The sequence below is a fragment of the Ambystoma mexicanum genome, chromosome 8 (assembly GCF_040938575.1).
Source record: "Ambystoma mexicanum isolate Mex_15411 chromosome 8, UKY_AmexF1_1, whole genome shotgun sequence".
In the NCBI taxonomy this organism is placed as follows: domain Eukaryota; kingdom Metazoa; phylum Chordata; class Amphibia; order Caudata; family Ambystomatidae; genus Ambystoma; species Ambystoma mexicanum.
In genome coordinates, this window is record NC_090929.1 from 1,717,950,563 (window position 1) to 1,717,974,781 (window position 24,219).

The 24,219-nt window shown below is 46.8% G+C and overlaps 1 protein-coding gene across 1 annotated transcript in view; it reads left to right on the forward strand.

Annotated features, from left to right (window-relative positions):
* The first annotated feature begins 2,560 nt into the window (after nucleotides 1–2,560).
* The window catches only part of LOC138473484 (deleted in malignant brain tumors 1 protein-like), a 1,627,178-nt gene continuing 1,605,519 nt past the window's right edge, over nucleotides 2,561–24,219 (forward strand). The window contains exons 1-2 of the mRNA XM_069612128.1: nucleotides 2,561–2,948; nucleotides 17,099–17,413. Coding sequence (XP_069468229.1) covers nucleotides 2,561–2,948; nucleotides 17,099–17,413 — 703 coding nt within the window. The remainder of the gene's footprint in view (nucleotides 2,949–17,098; nucleotides 17,414–24,219) is intronic.

Genomic DNA, 24,219 nt, shown 5'->3' on the forward strand with positions numbered 1-24,219 from the left:
ATTACCAGCTTTCTGGCAATGCTGGGTGCTCCCCATGTATGGGTCATGGTAGGAAGTACTTCAGGTTAAATGCATGCACTGCTGATAACCAGGCTCTTGGCAATGCTGGGTGTTCCCCATGTATGGGTAAGGAGAGGAGGTACTGCAGGTTAAATGCATGCACTGCTGATTACCAGCTTTCCGACAATGCTGGGTGTTCCCCATGTATGTGCCATGGGAGATAGTACTGCGGGTTAAATGCATGTACTTCTTATTACCAGCTTTCTGACAATGCTGGATGCTTCTCATGTATGGGTCAGGGGAGGAAGTACTGCAGGTTAAATGCATGCACTGCTGATTACCAGCTTTCTGACAATGCTGGGTGTTCCCCATGTATGTGCCATGGGAGATAGTACTGCAGGTTAAATGCATGTACTGCTTATTACCAGCTTTCTGACAATGCTGGATGCTTCTCATGTATGGGTCAGGGGAGGAAGTACTGTGGGTTAAATGCATGCACTGCTGATTACCAGCTTTCTGACAATGCTGGGTGTTCCCCATGTGTGGGTCAGGGTAGGAAGTACTGCAGGTTAAATGCATGCACTGCTGATTACCAGCTTTCTGACAATGCTGGGTGTTCCCCATCTATGGGTCAGGGTAGGAAGTACTGCAGGTTAAATGCATGCACTGCTGATTACCAGCATTCTGACAATGCTGGGCGTTCCCCATGTATGGGTCATGGTAGGAAGTACTGCAGGTTAAATGCATGCACTGCTGATTACCAGCTTTCTGGCAATGCTGGGTGTTCCCCATGTCTGGGTCAGTGCAGGAAGTACTGCAGGTTAAATGCATGCACTGCTGATTACCAGCTTTCTGGCAATGCTGAGTGTTCCCCATGTATGGTTCAGGGGAGGAAGTACTGCAGGTTAAATGCCTGCACTGCGGATTACCAGCTTTCTGACAATGCTGGTGTTCCCCATGTATGGGTCCGGGGAGGAAGTACTGCAGGTTAAATGCCTGCACTGCTGATTACCAGCTTTCTGGCAATGCTGGGTGTTCCACATGTATGGATCGGGTAGGAAGTACTGCAGGTTAAATGCATGCACTGCTGATTGCCAGCTTTCTGACAATGCTGGGTGTTCCCCATGTATGGGTCAGGGTAGGAAGTACTGCAGGTTAAATGCCTGCACTGCGGATTACCAGCTTTCTGACAATGCTGGTGTTCCCCATGTATGGGTCCGGGGAGGAAGTACTGCAGGTTAAATTCCTGCACTGCTGATTACCAGCTTTCTGGCAATGCTGGGTGTTCCACATGTATGGATCGGGTAGGAAGTACTGCAGGTTAAATGCATGCACTGCTGATTGCCAGCTTTCTGACAATGCTGGGTGTTCCCCATGTATGGGTCAGGGTAGGAAGTACTGCAGGTTAAATGCATGAACTGCTGATTACCAGCTTTCTGACAATGCTGGGTGTTCCCCATGTATGGGTCAGGGTAGGAAGTACTGCAGGTTAAATGCATGAACTGCTGATTACCAGGTTTCTGGCAATGCTGGGTGTTCCCCATGTATGGTCAGGTCAGGAAGTACTGCAGGTTAAATGCATGCACTGCTGAATCCCAGCTTTCTGAGATTACTGGGTGTTCCCATGTATGGGTCAGGGGAGGAAGTAATGCAGGTTAAATGCATACACTGCTGATGACAAGCTTTTTAGCAATGCTGGGTGTTCCCCGTGTATGGGTCAGGGGAGGAAGTACTGCAGATTAAATGCATGAACTGCTGATTACCAGCTTTCTGACAATGCTGGTTGTTCCCCATGTATGGGTCAGGGGAGGAAGTACTGCAGGTTAAATGCCTGCACTGCTGATTACCAGTGCCACTGAGGGAAGTACCAGGAAGTATCTCTTAGCCTCGGCACGCTGCTCGTTGGATTGTGGACTCTATCGCATTCACTGCCTCCTCGCTGGAATCATTCTTGGACTAACGGTATTTAACCGTGACATTTCAATCCTGTCCACATACGCCAGAAGGAAAGTCACAACAACGTTAATATTCATTAATATTTGTTTGTTTTGCACTCTTACAGCGTGACATTATTGAAACCATGTCCCCTCATAGCCCCTGCCTACTTAACCTGCTTCCAGCGCGCACCGGCGCGCGCGCACCGAGTGAAGTACCAGGAAGTACCTCTTAGCCTCTAAGTACCAGGAAGTACCTCTTAGCCTCTTCGCCTCCGTGACGCGGCAGTGGGACGGAGAGCTCTTCCTGGTGACTTCCTCTTGTGTAAACGGTGCGATCCTTCTACATCTATTTTGCATTTATTTTAATTGACAAGCAGGAGCAGAGCTGAGCAGCGCACGATCCATGCCTAACGCTATGAAGGTACTCTCTGTAAAATCAGGCATGCCACCCAGCCTCTCTAGTCCCGTACTCACAGAGAATCCAGGCCAATCCACCCAAACACTAGCTCAGTTCAACTCAACGCCGGTTAGAGTAAGGGCACCAGAGGGGTTCTCTCAACATGGACATTCGTATGTTTTTATGTGCCTCGGTCTCCGCACACAGAGCGAAGACCAGGTTAGAAATGGAGCAGACAACAAACCCTAACAGAAACTCCAATTGTGCACCCATTAAAATGCGTGTTCAAGTCTTGCCTTCTGCACCCGCCGATGTAGAGAAAACCGAGCAGAAGCTAACAGCAGAAACTCTTGACACCCACCATTCCATCACTGACACGGCTATTCTTGATAGTATGCCAGCTACTATCCAATCAACAGAATCCATCTATTCAAACGCAAAGGACGATGCTGTGATAGAACTTGACCTTAATGATGCAGTGTTTTCCAACAAAATGTTATCAGAGAATTTGTCACGCTCGCCAATGATGTTTACAGAAGTATCTCAGACCACTATAAAAACCGTTTCTTCCTTCTCACCTTCTGAGTCAAGTAGAATACAGACCAACACTCATGGTACGAACACCACATTATGTACTCACAATTCTGAAACAGCATTAGATATAACTCTGCAAGCCATGAACTTAGCCATTAAGGCACTAGGAACAATATATCAATCCGTTGACAGACGGCTATTAATGCAGGAGGAAGTTATGCAGAAACTGCTATTCTTACAAAAGCAGACAAAACATGAGGTACAACAACACATAACTTCGAGTACCTACCTATGCTTTACCACTCAAAATGCCAAACTGATGACGAGCCTGAACAGTGGCTATCTGCACAAGCCTGAACGCAGGCCGGAGAGAATAGAGGAGTCGCGGCTGCCTTACCATGCATAAACTCAATTAGATAGGACCCATTAATAGATGTCATCCACCCACCTCATAAATTGAATTTGAGTTTGCACACTAAGTCTACCGCAGCTCCTCAAGAGAAGAAGAGGCTTTATTCTATTTTTACGTCAGCAGCTGCCAGTGTCCATAAGAAAGAGATAGCACATAGATCTACTAATGTGCAACAAAACAATTCATTAAGGCAATTTCTCTCCCAAAAAAACCCCAATGTGAGTGTCGCTCAAGCTATTAAAAAAAAATACTCTTTAGAGAGGCAAGCTAAAACAAAATGGGCCCTCCAGACTTTCAACCTGCCCAAGCCTTGAATTATCCTCCATTGAATGAACTTCTGAAAGTAATAACACAACAAAATACAGCTTGTGCTGTTCCAGCTAGTTTTTCACCGGATTCTGACACTCAGGTGCAATGCACAACCAAAAAACTAAGGTAAAGAATGTGTTAAGTGAAAATCAGCACAGAGCCGAAATTAGAAAGGCTGTTGATGGCTATATGGCTGAACATGCACAATCTCAAATAGAATTGTGTAGAAAAACTTGTGAGCATATGCAGCCGGGGTTGGCAGCTTTTGGCTCTTCAGACACTAAATCATCCTTAGATTCAGGCGTTGCAGGAATATTGCCGCCATCCAAAAGAGACTACAATGCTCAGTCAAATGTAGATGTAAGAACCAGAGCCCCACCTATTAATGAATGCCTCCCAGAACGCACACTAGATACACCAGCTAATGTTGCGTCATCCATGAACGATCTTTCTGGAGCGGTCATTCGCTTGATTGAGAATGCACTGGGGAATCTCCAATCTACTAGCCCCCCTAAAAAACAATTGTTCGAAACAGAAGTCTTTAAGAGAGAAAACGTGACAAAAGGAGAGCCTACCTTTATCAAAAAAAATCCGGGTCTGCACTCATTTTAGCATGCAAACCGCCTCCCTCCACGCAATACGATTTAAATCCAAGGGCAGTAATGGCAATCTTTTCGGACATTCAACAATTAGAAGATATTGTGTCCTCCGATTTGGCATTAGCAGAATTTGTTGATAAAAACATAATTTAAGTGCAGTGAGACTAAAAATGCAATCTAGAGTGGTACAAAGACTCACGATTCAAATTGGGATTTGAGCTGAGCATTGACCACCAAAGAACACAGATGGTTCTAACTCAGCAAAACCAAGCTCAGCCTTCTAAATTAAATCCCATAGTGACCAAAAGTGTCAGAAACATCAACTTTACAAACACATCTTGCAATTGCCAGCACAAAACACAGCAGAATTAACTCGACATATCCAAAGGCCATCAAACAATCTCTCTCGTAAATTGGAGCACAAGAGGGTTCAAACATCTCCTGAACAATGATGAACACCAATTAAATAAATATGATCTAGTACTCCTCCGAGAGACATGGATAACCACTCGCCCCATTTGGGAAAACTATGAAGTATATCTAAATCCAGGCATCAAATCCCAGGTGGGACGACCAACATCAGGCCTCATTACTGCGGTTAAAATAAACTATGGTCTAACCTCTAGGCTCTGGGCAGCCAAAAATGAATTTATGCTGTTGGTCAAAGTTAGGACTCTTATTGATGATTATTGATGATTATGCTAATGACCTGTAACAAAGTCGAACATGTAAAAACAGCAGGAAGTTTGAAAGGAGTGATACAAATTTTGACTCCAAAGAGACACTCCTTCACACCATCATGTACAAACTCAGAAGACGAAGAAATGGATACAGAAGCACCAAGCAAGATGAATCCAAAGGAGGAAGCAGAAGTGGTCGATGAACCGACCAGAGGGGGGAGTGTAGAGGACGTCCCAGACATGGCCTTCACTGCAGCCACCCATCTTGAACTGCCAGGAACATACTCGCCGAGATATGTGATGTATGAGGGGCAAATACACCAACAGAGAGCAGCACTAGGGCTGAAATGCCAATAACCAGACAACCACGGGCACCACAGTACCCATTGAGACAACCATACCAGCAGCTGACACGAAATGAAGACTATTTACAAACTGGCCCCGAAGAGAGCCAAAGGGCCTTGATCGAAGGCGAATGATGACAACACAAGGGCCTGGACAGACAATCAGATGAACATAACGACAATCAAAGGATGACACACAAAAATTAAATGTAAGGAATAAGGACGTGTTGGACTTAAAAGAAGAAACGATGCTAAACAATAAAGAAATGTAACCATAGAGCAGGATGAAGATATGCAACGAGCTAAATGCCTGTAAATAGGCTTGGAACGCAAGAAGCTAAGGAAATGGTACTGCTTGCTATGCTTAGTAGAAGAATAGAGCGGCAAGTGCCAACGATATATCTACCTCAAAGAAGCACATTATACAAGTGCGACTCCATTTTACAAAAGCAGAATTAAGCTCAGAACAGCGGGGTCAAACTAGCCAGGATACATATACCAACACAAGCCAGACGGAAGAGCGGAATTGAAACTTAGCAAGAAGAGCTCATGTCTAGGAATTCAAGGTTACCCAGGGAAGGGAGGAGAGCGGCAACTTTGAAGAATCGAAACTTAAGAGCATAGCAGCCTGCCACGTGAAGGTCAAGATAAGGAGGCCCAGGCAGGTGGCGAGGCTGAATGAAGAATTAAATATGCAAATATAAGGAAAATTAAGCAGATTCATGGTGGACTAACACGTGACCAGCCAGGTGCGAAGAGGTGCCCACGTCTGATGTCATCCAAAACCAGAGGCTGCCATAACTTCTCCTGATAAGAAGCTGCAGTTTCGAGGCCAACTTCAGCAAACTAAATGACACATAGCCCTAAAGTACTGATTGATGGAGGGGGGTCAGGGTGAATCCTGGGGCACACCGCATCTGGGTGATCATTCTGCATGCTGCTAATTAAACTGGAGATTTATGCCTAGGGGTCTAACCCACCCAATCACAATAGACCAAATAAACAAGGGTCCTATAGCTAGTAGAACCTATGAGACGTTTTACTTTTAGTGATGTCTGACACGAGTGACGTAGGCGGACGGGCTTAGACGCCCACCCGATAAGAGTTATCCAATCCTCACACTCCGTTGCCATATACAGATATAGTACCTATACTTAAGTTATCCTTTTAACCAAAAGAATTGCATGACAAACTTTTGAGTTTTACACGTCAATGATGATGAGAATTTGCTATAACTATTGCTGTCTGAATGAAGAATTTGGAAGTTGGAGCGAGACGGGCGATCGCATCACTGGTGATTTCCTATTGTTTCCGCGTTTTTTGTACTTGTCATTAAATGGACTTCCCTTTGCCAAACCATTGACTTGTCCTTATTGACAGGTGTTGGAGTAAGAGAATCTTGCACCCCATCCACCTCCCGGTGCAGCTATCTCATCTTAAAGTACTCGAGGGTGAGCTCTGATCCCATGGGCCCGTCAGAGGTCACTCCACCGTCTTGTACACAGGGGAGGAAGTACTGCAGGTTAAATGCATGCACTGCTGATTACCAGCTTTCTGGCAATGCTGGGTGTTCCCCATGTATGGGTCAGGGGAATTACAAAAGGGTGCACATAGCGGGCGTTAGAAGGTGGGATGATTGGTGAAGGTAGGAGAGTGGGTGTGCATTGTGCAGGTGGGTAGATCTGCCACACACTACTCAGGAATATATGGAGGCAAGCTGCCCCCCCTACAGTGCCAGTTCATTCTACACTGCACAAAGGTCCCTCACTTATCTCACGCACAATTCTTCCCAGCACGCCTTTGCTGAGCTCTGGCCCCTGCATAGTTCCTGCCACAGTTGATTTATTCTGCAAAATAATCGATCATACAACACAACATACAGGTCAGCGTGAAACCCGCACATGCTTCTTAATCATCGGCAGCTGCTTTCAGAAGTGGCAGAGCAGTGATGGCCAGGGGACGAGAGGAGAGGAGTGGCAGAGCAGTGATAGCCAGGGGGCGAGAGGAGAGGAGTGGCAGAGCAGTGATGGCCAGGGGACGAGAGGGGAGAAGTGGCAGAGCAGTGATGGCCTGGGGTCGAGAGGGTAGAAGTGGCAGAGCAGTGATGCCCAAGAGTGGTCGAATTTTCATCAGAGTGCTGTTGAAAACCGATAGCCAGAGGGAAGAAAACCAGCTTGTGGACTTCAAGGCACTCACACCTTAAACTGAAGTCTTGCTACAGCTTTTGGCATCTTCCCTGGGCAGTGCAGGAACCTCCCGACGTCCTCCTTCTTGTCCCCACGACTGAAGCTCAGGAACAGCGCGATCTGCTCGAACTGCCAGGAACAACTGCCTCAGCTACAGCTTTCTTCATTGACAAGGTACTGTGCAAACGCGGTCCGGAAATATTTTCACCCATCGAGAAAGTGCGTGAAACTTTCCTCAACTTCGAAGGCTCCTCCTTCCCTAAACATTTCTCAAACTTTTCACCTAGCCAAATCCTTTAAAAATCTGTGGCAAAGACGTATCCGTTCCATACCAGAACTGTGCTATCCTATACAAAAGATTCTGAACCATTGACTGTGGCCGAGGCCTATTGAGAAGAATTGCTGGTTGTATCTAACTGAAACCCTTTGCCCTGCCTATGAATGTATTTGGGCTGTCTGTTCTTATAACCTTGTCTTTTCCCTCCCTTATTAAGTATCTGAAGTGCCGTTTTGCTCACACTTCATTTTTTGAGCTAACCCTGTTCAATTACTTACTGGTTGGAGTTTTGTGGTGTATTAGTGTGTGATATTGAGCTGCTTGTGCTAGTGTAATGTTTTATAACTGAATTAGTAAATAAATGTATATTCTTTTACCATGAATCCTTGATTAAGTATTTACTTGAGTTACTGTATTGTTTGGTCCTTTGTGTAACTTGTTCTACTGCTCACTTAAACGGAGCTGAACTTGAGATAAGTCGCTACCACTTTACTGCATAGTACAGGCTTGTACCAAAGCTGAAATTGTGCTTACACTTGTAGTCCTAATTGCCTGTAGTGTTCCCAAAGGGTACTGCAGGCGATTTTGGCTAACACAGTGTTAGGGAGAATTCTCATAAATGGCTGATTTCCCTTACCTAATGAGTCCCTCAGCAGCTTTGCTGGATTTTTAGGATTTTTTTTTTCACCTGGTAAGAGTGTGAGACCTTTTCCCACTCTTACATGTGTTTTGCTGTGTGTGTTTTCACTTTTTGTGTGATCTTGAGCACTGGAGCCTCACCTACTCCATGGCCTCATATTTTCATGTGTGTTACAGAGCACCTTCAGTGCAGTGGCACAGGGTTGTCTTTGAGACTTCCCACTGACTCCATTTTCTGGGGCTGACTACTGTCCCCCAGAAAAGGGTAAAGTTGCCATTAGTTTTACTTTAGTCACTTTAAACCACAGACCCAGTACACACCCATCTTACATGGAGTATTGGAAAGGGTTAACTCTTATCCCTTTTTTGTTTGTGCCTCTTGGAGAATAGTTTCGCTCCCTTTACATTAAAACTTGGCTGGTGGCAGAGGTAACTACCCTGACTTTTCTACCGCGATTATCTTATATAAACGTGGTAATGTTTTAGGCTATTATATTAGCCTTGAACATGAACCCGCTTGACCAAAATACATTTTATTTTGGCTCCGGCTGGGTTTATTCACCATTTCTTTTTGTTAAAGTCTTTCTCGTGTTTTTCTCTGCACGCCAAACCGGAGATGATTCCTTTGTTCGCTGTCTTTTCGTGGGCTTTTGCACAGAAGCCCTCCTTAAGGCGCCTGAAAGTCTAGGTAGGCAGGATGTGAGGGAGGAGTCTTCGGACCCCTGCCATGGGTTCCGTTGGTAACCCAAGTCGCACTCCTGTTTGATTGGCTGAGGGGACTGTCCTTGCCAGGACAGCCACTCTGCTGTGTGATTGACAGCCAGGCTGTATGAATGGGGGTAAACTGCATAAAAAGCAGGTCTCTGGGACTGGAAAGGCAGAGTCGCCACTGGAACGAAAGAACCAATGAGGAGCTGACAGAAGAGGACCCCTACAACGACTGAACCGCCCGGTGAAGCCCTGCTGCAGGTCCGAATCTTCAGAATCCGACGACAGAGAAGGTCCTCCAGGAAACGTCTTCCCTTGATCTGGTGGGAGCAACCAGTTTGCCCAAACTGCAAGCCAGGACCCCTCCTCTGGTCGAATTCGCTGTACTGAGCTACAGTGGGCCGGATAGCCAGGAAGGTCAGACCCTGCTTGGGTTTTAAGGAGCGCACCTTTTATTGGTTGCTTTGCTCTGCTGCTGGTTTCTTCCCTAGGCAGTGCAGAACTCTCCAGTCTTCCTGCTTCATGTCAGTCCGACAGTCGCTTCAGGAACCGTGAGCCTGCAGGAACCGCCAGGAATGTCCGCCTCAGCTACAGCTCCCTCTCCGTTTTAAGGTACTGTGCAAATCCGGTTGTCCGTTTCGTTCAGCCGCGGTGAAAGTGTTTGAAATCTTTCTCCAAACCGAGGAGTTGTCCTTCTCTTCTCTTTGAACTAACTTTTTTATCAAACAACCTCATCCGGAATCCGTGCCACAAACTTTAACGCGAACTACCTTGAACTGTGCGATCTTGAGCAAATGACTTTTGACCCATTGACTTTGCCCCTAAGCCTTTTCTAGCTGATCTCCTCACTGAAGTTCCTCTTGTCCCACTGCCCTGAGTACTTACCTGTTGGTTTGATCTAATTTCTAATAACTTTGTCTTTCCCTCCCTTTTAAATTGCTAGAGTGCCATTTTGCTCCGACTTCATTTTGTGAGGTTGTCTGGAGTTTAAGGGAAGTGGTGTGGTGTTTTAAGATTCTGATTTTTGATGTGCTTATAATAGTTTAATGTTATACAACTGAAGAGTGAAATAAATGTATATTTTTTTACTTGAAAACCTTTAGTCAGTGTTTGCCTGAATCATAGTAATTGCTGTCCTTTGTGTAACTATCTTGTACTGCTCACTTACTCTTCAGATAAGTCTGGCTGCTCAGCTCCTGCTACCACTATAACTGTGTAGTACAGGCTTGTACCAAAGGTGAATTTGTACTGTCACTTGTAGTCTTAATTGTGTGTGGTGTTCCCAAAGGGTACTGCATATCATTCTGCCTAACACACAGAGCAATGCTGACAAGTGGGACTAAAGAGGGAGAAGTGGCAGAGCAATGATGAGAGGTGGGGCTAAAGGGGGAGAAGTGGCAGAGCAATGATGACAAGTGGGTCTAAAGGGTAGAAGTGGCAGAGCAATGATGAGAAGTGCGGCTAAAGAGGGAGAAGTGGCAGAGCAATGATGACAAGTGGGTCTAAAGGGTAGAAGTGGCAGAGCAATGATGAGAAGTGCGGCTAAAGAGGGAGAAGTGGCAGAGCAATGATGAGAGGTGGGGCTAAAGGGGGAGAAGTGGCAGACAAATGATGACAAGTGGGGCTAAAGGGGGAGAAGTGGCAGAGCAATGATGAGAAGTGGGGCTAAAGGGTAGAAGTGACAGAGCAATGATGAGAAGTGCGGCTAAAGAGGGAGAAGTGGCAGAGCAATGATGAGAGGTGGGGCTAAAGGGGGAGAAGTGGCAGAGCAATGATGACAAGTGGGGCTAAAGGGGGAGAAGTGGCAGAGCAATGATGACAAGTGGGGCTAAAGGGTAGAAGTGACAGAGCAATGATGAGAAGTGCGGCTAAAGGGGGAGAAGTGGCAGAACAATGATGAGAAGTGGGGCTAAAAGGGTTAAAGTGGCAGAACAATGATGACAAGTGGGGCTAAAAAGGGAGAAGTGAGAGAGAAAAGATTATAAGTGGGGCTAAAGGGGGAGAAGTGGCAGAGAAATGATGACAATTGGGGCTGAAGGGGTAGAAGTGGCAAAGCAATGTTGACAAGTAGGGCTAAAAGGGGAGCAAAGATTACAAGTGGGGTAAAGGGGAACAAGTAGCAGAGTAATGATGAGAAGTGGGGCTAAAAGGGGAGCAAAGATTACAAGTGGAGTAAAGGGGAAGAAGTGGAAGAGCAATGATGACAAGTGGGGCTAAAGGGGGAGAAGTGGCAGAGCAATGATGACAATTGGGGCTGAAGGGGGAGAAGTGGCAGAGCAATGTTGACAAGTGGGGCAAAAGTGAGAGAAGTGAGAGAGCAAAGATTACAAGTCGAGTAAAGGGGGAGAAGTGGCAGAGCAATGATGATAAGTGGGACTAAAGGGGGAGAAGTGGCAGAGCAATGATGAGAAGTGGGGCTAAAGGGATTGAAGTGGCAGAGCAATGATGACAAGTAGGGCTAAAGCGGGAGAAGTGGCAGAGCAATGTTGACAAGTGGGGCAAAAGTGAGAGAAGTGAGAGAGCAAAGATTACAAGTCGAGTAAAGGGGGAGAAGTGGCAGAGCAATGATGATAAGTGGGACTAAAGGGGGAGAAGTGGCAGAGCAATGATGAGAAGTGGGGCTAAAGGGATTGAAGTGGCAGAGCAATGATGACAAGTAGGGCTAAAGCGGGAGAAGTGGCAGAGCAATGTTGACAAGTGGGGCAAAAGTGAGAGAAGTGAGAGAGCAAAGATTACAAGTCGAGTAAAGGGGGAGAAGTGGCAGAGCAATGATGATAAGTGGGACTAAAGGGGGAGAAGTGGCAGAGCAATGATGAGAAGTGGGGCTAAAGGGATTGAAGTGGCAGAGCAATGATGACAAGTAGGGCTAAAGCGGGAGAAGTGGCAGAGCAATGTTGACAAGTGGGGCAAAAGTGAGAGAAGTGAGAGAGCAAAGATTACAAGTCGAGTAAAGGGGGAGAAGTGGCAGAGCAATGATGATAAGTGGGACTAAAGGGGGAGAAGTGGCAGAGCAATGATGAGAAGTGGGGCTAAAGGGATTGAAGTGGCAGAGCAATGATGACAAGTAGGGCTAAAAGGGGAGAAGTACGAGAGCAAAGATTACAAGTGGGGCTAAAGCGGGAGAAGTGGCAAAGCAATGATGACACGTGGGGCTAAAGCGGGAGAAGTGGCAGAGCAATGATGACAATTGGGGCTGAAGGGAGGGAAGTGGCAGAGCAATGAGGACCAGGGGGCTAAAGGGGAGAAGCAGTGACTTGTTGACCCATATGTAGTGTTGTAGAGGAGCAGTTACATGCCTCTGCAGGAAATCCCATCCACTTCCTCCTATTTGTTGGAAGCCTGAGATTTGGCTATGCTTAACAACCGCTTTTGTGACCATACCACGGCGAGTATTCGAAAGAAGGTATCCACTGAGAAAACCATATCAAATGTATCCCCTGAAGTGAAGATCACCTGAGGGAGGAACTCCCTGAAGGAATATGAAAAGGAGCAAAAAGAGGAGCTGGTGACGTCACAAAAGACGAGCGTGACGCCCCGAGGATACTGGCCGAAGAGAATACATGCACCGTATAGAAACTGATGTCGAAGTTAAGAATCAAGTAAACTTTCATATGCGAAAAGAAGATTGCACGTGTGGAAAGCACTGCAGAAAATGTAAGCCATTCAATAACTGTTCAGATGCTGTAACGCAAGTAGATTAAGTAATCTTAGAAGCTGGCTATATGTAGTGAATAGACTGCAGGCAAAGCCGCCATTGTATAGAAACTGGGCATCAGTGTCGTGAATTTAGTAAGCCAAGACCCATGGAGAGAAATGGTGAGAAATGTGTCACAGCAAGAATAAACTGAGAACGTGGAAACAAATGGCAAGGTTGTCAGGCCTGGTATCAAAGCTGAAGCAGCCAAGGTCAGCTATCTATTCTTGAAGGCAGTGAACGTGTGAAGCTGAATCATCCCTTGTTAAGGTGCAAAGAAATAACGCCAAGCGTGCCAACTTTTATTCATTTAAGACATTTAAATGCTGCAAAATGGACCAAATCGTGGTCTCCTGTCACGTGAGCCAAGTATGGAAATAGAGTTGAGCGTGGAGTCCTAGAACAACGATAGTGAAAGCCTGTACTCCCATATATTCCCAGAGACAAGAATACTTTGCAAGGCCAAGTTCAATCTTCATGTCATCAGGCCTGGGTGATGCGAGACGTTGGGCTAATTGGGTGGAGAGGTAGAGTCAAGTCCACCTCCTGGCACCTGGGTCTGAGTTTACGTGCTGCTAAGTGAACCAAATGTTCCAGACAGGGCATGAGCGTGCTAACCAATTATAGAGGGCTGTATAAGGAAGGGTCTTATAGTTTGAAGACCAATGATGAACTGTGTACAGAATAGTGTTGAAGATGCCATGTTTTTAGAGGTAGGCATAAGTTATCTACCTGACAGTAGGCAACCAATCCCAATCCTAGTTCGTATGCAATTTACACTTAGATGTTCCCCTTAAGCCTATCACAGCCTTTGATAGGTTTTCTATTATTTGCCATGTAGTATGATGTCACGTCTGACGTATGTATTGCACATAAATAAATAAATAAATATAAGGATGTTTTTATGTACGAGAGCTCGAGCGAACGTGTGTTGATGTCCATTGTAACTCCCTGTTTTGTATAATTGTTAATAAAACAGCACCTTTTTAAAAAAATGTTAACATTTTATTTGTGTTTTGATTTCCAACTTCAAAAAGAAAGAAATCTTTCACAATTTTTTTAATGCAATTCAGACAGTCCTAGAAATATAAAAACAAATTAAACAAGCGCCTTGTCATCTTCCTGAGTTGGTTCGATTATTTGGTGTGAGAGTTATTCCGCATCTCCACACATTGCATGCACGATCCCCAAAGGGCCATATGCTCAGTGTCATCTTAAGTATCCCCTGCCACTGCCATCCTATAATTGACACCCCTTCCTCCGCCCAATACACTGTTCATGTGGGCGCCCTGCCCTGATTGAAAGAATTTGCCACAATGTAGCCCTCAATGGAAACCCGACCTCCTGTATGTGCACTGGGTGTAATAGCAGGTGTACACACACATGTACATTTGGCCTCAGTCTCTGAAAAGAGGGCCTAGTGAGAAAAGTCAACTTGGAGCCCGAATCCGCCATCACACGATGCCTGGAGACACATTACACCCTTCTCTCCAGCCTTCACACTTAACACCGCATCCACGTGTTCCTTATCATACATGTTATCAGGTGTTCTATCCACACTAGCTGCTTCCCTTCTCTGGCATGTCTCTGCAAAAGCGCCCCTTTCTTTTACACAAGGCACATATTGCATGTGTTGCCGGGCAGCAAGAGGCCCTTCATTCCCACGTGGGCGACATGCCATGTTCCCCTGTCCTGGCATTTCTGTCCCTAGGACCCATGGCCCTGTGCTCTTCTCTCTTCGGAGGCCTGGACAGTGCCCCTTTCTTTTGCATAATGCATGTATTGCAAGAGGCCCTTCATTCCCACGTGGGCGACATGCCATGTTCCCCTGTGCTGGCATTCTGTCCCTAGCACCCATGGCCCTGTTCTCTTCTCTCTTCGGAGGCCTGGACAGTGCCCCTTTCTTTTGCACAATGCATGTATTGCAAGAGGCCCTTAAATCCCACGTGGGCGACATGCCATGTTCCCCTGTGCTGGCATTCTGTCCCTAGGACCTATGGCCCTGTGCTCTTCTCTCATCGGAGGCCTGGACACTGGCATCCCTGCTCCAGTTTTCAGTCCCTTCAGGTTGATTTTAGACTTGTCAATGTTGCAAGCACTTAGTCCTGGCTTCTGAGCCTGGGTTCCTGCCTGGCCATAGGCACTCTTTTATCTTCCTGCACATCTCATGTCCGCTATGCAATCCTCGAGGCTCTTACTGCTATTCTGTTTCCTTGAATAGAATTGGAACCATCCCTCCAGCAACTTTGAGCTGGGTTTCCAATTGGGGCGTCTACACCCATCTACCTGTGCTTCATCCAATCCTGGAGGCAAATATTTCAGTAACCGCGCACCTTCTGGTGCCCAACGGTTCTTTAACATTGCCAATTTCTTTGAGGGTCGAAATGCTCCTTTGTCTTGGGCCTCCATGCGGGTCTCAAAAAGCTCCCTCCATAATTCCCGCGCTAGAGGGGGTGAACCAAGGGTTGGCAAAACCATAGGCGGCTGGCATATGCTCTGCCCCACAGTCTCCATGTTGTCAGTCATTCCACCCAACTGCCTGTTGCATATGTACAGCTGACTGCCCCTCGTGAGCTCTGAAGTCACTTTCCAACCTGCCTGGCTGCTGCTCCACACACAGGGCCGATTCATGGACTTTGCACTGCTGAAAAGTGACTTTGCACTGCCGACACAAACCCTGACTCATGGATTTGTGCAAAGTGTATTGTTGCACTCCAAAGTCATTTTGTACTGCAAAAATGACAACTTGTACTGACTTGGCATTTCAAAAATACACTTTGTACAGTGCCATGAATCATGGTTTGTGTCGACAGTGCAAAGTCACTTTTTGAGACTTCTAAGCACTATAACTCAAACAAAATAGAGCATCTTAGACAGGGTTTAAAGATTGCAGGTCACATTTTTAATATACAATATCCATAAAAATGTAAAACACTCAAGCAGACCTCAGTTCAAACCACTACCAATTTATGGCGAGTGCAGAAGTGAAGTGCCTGAATGGTTCAGCAGGCTGCCTTTTATACAAAACGGAGCCTGCATCAACATGGGTCATTTGTTATTCATTTGCAAAAGATAATAACACCAATCTGTTCAAACTACATACACAATAATACACCTAATCCCAAGAGGGCAGGCCAAATTATATATTCGACAGATGTTGTTGCTTTGTGAAGAGTCTTTACTTTGCTTTATGGCTGAATCACATGCTTTATCCCCCAGTTCACGGACAGTGACTTGTATTTAAGGTCCTTAAACACAGAACCTGCCTGCCCTTCGTTCCAACAATGGTCACCCTATTTGCACAAACTCTAAAAGATACCTTTCATGCTTTTAACATAAATGGAAGGGCTGAACACTATGGGCCTCATTACAAGTCCAGCGGTAACCCTGCCGGTGCTACCAGCGGGTTTCCGCCTGACTTGCAATATTTACCGGTGCCTGGCTTGCCGGAAACACTGGGGGATTACAGCCCCGGTGGCCAGGAAGTCATGCGCCAGTAAATGTTAATCCCCATTCCCATTGAGTCCCATAGGACTCAGTGGGAATGGGGACCATGAAAGCACCGGCACCGTTAATACTGGTGCCGGTGCTTCTGAGAAACTCTGCGGGTGGGCACCGTTCCGCATGCCTAGTCTGACCATGGCAGGCGGGACGGCTAGCGTCCTCAGAGTCGTACTATGCCGGTCCGGTAACAACGGTGCCGGTAGGCTTACGGCACCATTGTTACCAGACCGGCATGGTCGTAATGAGACCCTATGACTCAGTGTGTAACGATTCTCTGCTTAGTGCAGTCAGTCTTTACATAGCATTAAGCTAAGAGAAATAAACCATATTGAAACAGCTTTTCTTACTTCGCGGAATGGGAGGACCTGCCTTTAATGTTATTTAACATAAGTTTATCAGTGAAGGCCAGGCGGCTAAAACATGCACTTTACACTGACCCAGTCTTTTCTTGTAATGACTGACAGAAAAAGCCACAAACACATTTCCATATTTATTTCCTCGCCGAGACTGACAAATGTGATACCTTTTTTAACATTACTAAGAGAACAGAGTTTTAATCGGAAAAAGGGATTAGCTTAGGGCTAACATAATTCATATTATTATTATATTCTGACATTTTCAGCAGTGCAAAGTCACTTTGAACCGTGCAAATGTTCCATGAATAGGGCCCCGTATTTAGTAGTAAATGGGGCTCCATTCTGCTTCCACTCTACATGCGTGCCTCTGAGACATTCTATTCCCTGCAGTCTGCACCAATGGGGGAGTCGGGGTTGGGGGCTAGATCCAGTCCCAAGCTGAGCACCGGTCCCAGGCTGAGCACCTCTGACTTCCTTCCCTCTCTCCCTCCCTCCCTGAAGCATCTTCTTGTGTCTCTGCAGAGGACCTGGACCTGCGCCTTGTGAACGGAACGCACCGCTGCGCCGGCCGAGTGGAAGTTCTGTACGGCGGGATTTGGGGGACAGTGTGCGATGACTACTGGAGTATGGCAGATGCACAGGTGGTGTGCCGGCAGCTGGAGTGTGGCACTGCTATTTACTTCACAGAGGAAGCATATTTTGGCCAGGGCACCGGCAGCATTCTTCTGGATGATGTGAACTGTGCTGGAACGGAAGCTCTGCTGTGGGGCTGCGTGAACCCTGGCTGGACCGTGAATGACTGTGGCCATGCCGAAGATGCCGGGGTCATCTGCTCAGGTATGTCCTGCTGCTTCTTCTCCTTTCATTGCTGTGTTGGCTGCCTGTCTCGAGTGAGGTGGATGATTGCACGCTGTGATACAGTGTTTCCCAAGCAGGACCACATCACTGTGTAAGTACAGGGAGAAAGGATGGGGAGTGGAAAAATGAACCCCGTAAGAGAGGAAAAGACACAACATCTTGTTTGCACATATCTCTCTGGCTTTGACTTCTCATTTTCTGAGCATGCATCCATCTCAGTGGTTGGGACTTTTCAAACAGTTTCTCCAATATTTCCTGTTGGGCCCAAGATACCCACAATGTGCAGAGAATGCAGGACGTGAGGCCCCACAAGTGCAGAGAATTCTCTTTCCCAACCATTGCTCTCGACTGCCTACACTAGTTGCTAAAGTCTCGATTCTAAGGAAGGCACTAGGTGTTATTTAAGCCCTATCACCTCTGTCAGAGCGTAATGCCAATAACAAGGGGGTCTTGGGAGTCTCTCTGCCAGACATTAATCCAGGTTACGAGAGCCTTACCTAGAGTCTTTAGTTCACTACCTTTCAAAGAGGATAAATATCCCAAACATATCAGTATTTCTCCTGCCCAGGGGCAGTCCAGCACCGAAATGCTAGGCAATTCTCCTCTGAACAAGAGTACCAACAGAAACCCCAGACACGTGTTTGGTGTAGTTGGACCTCATCAGTAGGGTGGAGCTGTGCCTCTCTAAGAATAGTGAGCAAGGGGTCCACGTCTGGATTCCCCAAGTAACTTAGGGTGAGACCTAAAGTTACTTAAAATATGCAAATAACAAGGGGGGTCCAGGGAGTTTCTCTGCCAGACATGAGTCCTGGTTACAAGAGCTTTACCCAGAGTCTTTAGCTCACTATCTTTATGCCAGCCATTACTGGCAGAAGGGGGAGAGGGTGCCCCTTCTTGGCAGCACGGGGAGGGCATGCATGCTGGGAGCAGGCGTACAGAGGACAGGGTGTGGATTGTGTGGAAACCCAAGACACTGCTGCTTGAGGGAGCAGGTGAGAAACTCCAATGAGGGGGTGGCGGGGAATCTCGGCCGCTATCGGTCATTAGTGCCTGGAATTCCACTTTCATGCTTGACGGTGGTGCCCTCCCCGGTCTTATGGGTATTTTGCATTTATTGACAGAGCGCTTTCACCAAATGTTCTGCAGAGTCAGTAATACTGTACAATGTAATGATATAAATGTGTTAAGTGTCGAAGGAGCCAAACAAGGTGGTCTTTCAGGGAGTAAGAACGATGTGGCAGGAAGGGAAGCACGGGTAGTAAGGGGAGCTCGAGTGTTTAGGAGCAAGCAGTGCGAAGGCGTGGAAACCTGAGGAGGCACGTGGAGTTATGGGGACAGAAAGAAAGAAGAGAGAAGGGGGAGTAGAAAGAGATGAAAGGGGATAGATAGATTAGAGGGGGCAAGCCCATGACAGAGAGGGGGCAGACATGACTCCACGCTTGCAGGCAGAGTGCCAGAAGCAGAGGATAGTGCGACGAGCAGGAGAGGGAGAAAAGGGAAGACATCCAAGGCTGGGTGGCAAGGAGCGTGCTGGGAGGCCCATAAGGAGGCGAGAGGGAGAAATCCCTTAATTAAGACTTCTTGCTAGACCTTAATGGGTGCCTGTGTTTTAGACTAGGGGGCAGTTTAGAACTGATTTTATGGGACGAAAATTGAGCCGCTTATTTTTATAATTTACTTTGCCTAAGTAGGCTGTTACGATTTAAGTATATTTTGAGTAATTATTATGTTCATATTGCATCGAGCTACCTATTGCCAGGAAACGAAGGAAACTTTTGTGTGCTGTTAAGCACTCTCCTATTCAGGCTTCCTTTGCCTGCTGAACTACAACTCCCAGCAGACGTGTAGTTTTCTAGCCATTTCATTGGCCATCAGGCGCGACAGCGCCAGCGCGACAGACTCAAGCCGGTCCTTGCCGGTCCGTGCCGCTCCGTGCTGCTGTGTGCTGCTGCTCTGCCGGCATGGGTTACTCTCTGTTTTGTTGCAAGATCGCTTGTAGCTTTTATCTTTTTGCCTTAGTACATGGCAACTATGCCCTATTTCATGCGGGGGTCAAAGCCAACAATTCAGGGACCTACAACCCAGGTGCATTTAAAAATATAGCCAAACATCAACAACTGAACATGCTTTTGCTCAACACTAAACATGCCACAGAAGTGGCTGACTACATGATTGAGCACAATGTGGACATCTGTGCAATTACAGACACGTGGTTTCATGATGCAGCCAGCCCCTCCATGATTTTGGCCACGCCTATTAACTACACTATGCGGTATAGAAACAGACCGGGCCAAACTGGGGGCGGAGTAGCCTTTATTCATAAAGCGCAGTTGGATATTTGGGGAACAAATATGAGTAGCATAGAGGGGTGTGATACCCTCCTGATATCGGTGCGGCTGGAAGCTACAACATTTAATATCCGGTTAATATACAGGCCCCCTACTTTCATGAAGGACTTAATCACCCAATTAGGGAAGCCTGATTTTGCCACTGTATAAACAGTCCTCTAGTCATGTTGATGGGAGGGTGAAATTTGTGAAAAGACCATACAAATGATACACGGGCCGTAGAAGTGGAGAATATGTTGGCCAATATGGGCCTCTGGCAGTGTGTCGAAGAAGCCATACATATAAAAGGCAACATAACGGACTGGATTGCGACATCCAACATCTTACTAAGTAAACCGAAGATCGCAGCGTGCCCTCGGTCTGACCACTTCTTCATTCATGTTAACATGCTCTGTCTCAATGAAATAAAGCCATTAGCAGAGGCTAAAACATGGACCACTTCAGGAAATACTAGGAAGGGGAAGCCAGAAAATATGCAGCAATGGATGTTACCCCCAAATAAGTCATCTTCCCAGAATGCCCAATACTGCTGAGCACGTGGCCAGCTCCTATCAAAGGGCAATGGCAAATGCATGCCAGGAAGGCACTAGCCCCACTTAGAACTAAACTGACGGCACCTGACACAAAGTAACACATGGCTCTCTCCTGAGCTGAGGACCCTTAGACAGTGGGAAAGGAAACGCTTCTATGTACGGAATCAGCCCCAATCAGTGCAAGTTCATATAGTAATGCTGCGAAATATAAAAGGGCGGTGATGGAGGCTAAAGACCTGAATAGCTATGCCGATGATATGCAGTGTATCATCCGCCTACTAGCTATGCCGCCTACTAGCTATGCCGATGATATGCAGTGTATCATCCGCCTACTAGCTATGCCGCCTACTAGCTATGCCGATGATATGCAGTGTATCATCCGCCTACTAGCTATGCCGATGATATCCAGTGTATCATCCGCCTACTAGCTATGCCGATGATATGCGTGTATCATCCGCCTACTAGCTATGCCGATGATATCCAGTGTATCATCCGCCTACTAGCTATGCCGATGATATGCAGTGTATCATCCGCCTACTAGCTATGCCGCCTACTAGCTATGCCGATGATATGCAGTGTATCATCCGCCTACTAGCTATGCCGCCTACTAGCTATGCCGATGATATGCAGTGTATCATCCGCCTACTAGCTATGCCGATGATATCCAGTGTATCATCCGCCTACTAGCTATGCCGATGATATGCGTGTATCATCCGCCTACTAGCTATGCCGATGATATGCAGTGTATCATCCGCCTACTAGCTATGCCGATGATATGCGTGTATCATCCGCCTTCTAGCTATGCCGATGATATGCAGTGTATCATCCGCCTACTAGCTATGCCGATGATATGCAGTGTATCATCTGCCTACTAGCTATGCCGATGATATGCAGTGTATAATCCGCCTACTAGCTATGCCGATGATATCCAGTGTATCATCCGCCTACTAGCTATGCCGATGATATGCAGTGTATCATCCGCCTACTAGCTATGCTGATGATATCCAGTGTATCATCCGCCTACTAGCTATGCCGATGATATGCAGTGTATCATCCGCCTACTAGCTATGCCGATGATATGCGTGTATCATCCGCCTACTAGCTATGCCGATGATATGCAGTGTATCATCCACCTACTAGCTATGCCGATGATATGCGTGTATCATCCGCCTACTAGCTATGCCGATGATATGAAGTGTATCATCCGCCTACTAGCTATGCCGATGATATGCGTGTATCATCTGCCTACTAGCTATGCCGATGATATGCGTGTATCATCTGCCTACTAGCTATGCCGACGATATGCAGTGTATCATCTGCCTACTAGCTATGCCGACGATATGCAGTGTAACATCCGCCTACTAGCTATGCCGATGATATGCAGTGTATCATCTGCCTACTAGCTATGCCGATGATATGCGTGTATCATCTGCCTACTAGCTATGCCGATGATATGCAGTGTATCATCCGCCTACTAGCTATGCCGATGATATGCAGTGTATCATCCGCCTACTAGCTATGCCGATGATATGCCTGTATCATCTGCCTACTGGCTATGCCGATGATATGCAGTGTATCATCCGCCTACTGGCTATGCCGCCTACTAGCTATGCCGATGATATGCGTGTATCATCTGCCTACTAGCTATGCCGACGATATGCAGTGTATCATCTGCCTACTAACTATGCCGACGATATGCAGTGTAACATCCGCCTACTAGCTATGCCGATGATATGCAGTGTATCATCCGCCTACTAGCTATGCCGATGATATGCGTGTATCATCTGCCTACTAGCTATGCCGATAATATGCAGTGTATCATCCGCCTACTAGCTATGCCGATGATATGCAGTGTATCATCCGCCTACTAGCTATGCCGATGATATGCCTGTATCATCCGCCTACTAGCTATGCCGATGATATGCAGTGTATCATCCGCCTACTAGCTATGCCGATGATATGCAGTGTATCATCCGCCTACTGGCTATGCCGATGATATGCGTGTATCATCCGCCTACTTGCTATGCCGATGATATGCAGTGTATCATCCGCCTACTGGCTATGCCGATGATATGCAGTGTATCATCCGCCTACTAGCTATGCCGATGATATGCCTGTATCATCCGCCTACTGGCTATGCCGATGATATGCAGTGTATCATCCGCCTACTAGCTATGCCGATGATATGCCTGTATCATCTGCCTACTAGCTATGCCGATGATATGCAGTGCATCATCCGCCTACTAGCTATGCCGATGATATGCAGTGTATCATCCGCCTACTAGCTATGCCGATGATATGCGTGTATCATCTGCCTACTTGCTATGCCGATGATATGCAGTGTATCATCCGCCTACTAGCTATGCCGATGATATGCAGTATATCATCCGCCTACTAGCTATACCGATGATATTCAGTGTATCATCCGCCTACTAGCTATGCCGATGATATGCGTGTATCATCTGCCTACAAGCTATGCCGATGATATGCGTGTATCATCCGCCTACTAGCTATGCCGATGATATGCGTGTATCATCTGCCTACTAGCTATGCCGATGATATGCGTGTATCATCCGCCTACTGGCTATGCCGATGATATGCGTGTATCATCCGCCTACTGGCTATGCCGATGATATGCCTGTATCATCTGCCTACTAGCTCTGCCGATGATATGCGTGTATCATCCGCCTACTGGCTATGCCGATGATATGCAGTGTATCATCCGCCTACTAGCTATGCCGATGATATGCCTGTATCATCTGCCTACTAGCTATGCCGATGATATGCAGTGTATCATCCGCCTACTAGCTATGCCGATGATATGCAGTGTATCATCCGCCTACTAGCTATGCCGATGATATGCGTGTATCATCTGCCTACTTGCTATGCCGATGATATGCAGTGTATCATCCGCCTACTAGCTATGCCGATGATATGCAGTGTATCATCCGCCTACTAGCTATGCCGATGATATGCGTGTATCATCCGCCTACTAGCTATGCCGATGATATGAGTGTATCATCCGCCTACTAGCTATGCCGATGATATGCGTGTATCATCTGCCTACTAGCTATGCCGATGATATGCGTGTATCATCCGCCTACTAGCTATGCCGATGATATGCGTGTATCATCTGCCTACTAGCTATGCCGATGATATGCGTGTATCATCCGCCTACTAGCTATGCCGATGATATGCGTGTATCATCTGCCTACTAGCTATGCCGATGATATGCGTGTATCATCTGCCTACTAGCTATGCCGATGATATGCGTGTATCATCTGCCTACTGGCTATGCCGATGATATGCGTGTATCATCCGCCTACTGGCTATGCCGATGATATGCAGTGTATCATCCGCCTACTGGCTATGCCGATGATATGCAGTGTATCATCCGCCTACTGGCTATGCCGCCTACTAGCTATGCCGATGATATGCGTGTATCATCTGCCTACTAGCTATGCCGACGATATGCAGTGTATCATCTGCCTACTAGCTATGCCGACGATATGCAGTGTAACATCCGCCTACTAGCTATGCCGATGATATGCAGTGTATCATCCGCCTACTAGCTATGCCGATGATATGCGTGTATCATCTGCCTACTAGCTATGCCGATAATATGCAGTGTATCATCCGCCTACTAGCTATGCCGATGATATGCAGTGTATCATCCGCCTACTAGCTATGCCGATGATATGCCTGTATCATCCGCCTACTAGCTATGCCGATGATATGCAGTGTATCATCCGCCTACTAGCTATGCCGATGATATGCAGTGTATCATCCGCCTACTGGCTATGCCGATGATATGCGTGTATCATCCGCCTACTTGCTATGCCGATGATATGCAGTGTATCATCCGCCTACTGGCTATGCCGATGATATGCAGTGTATCATCCGC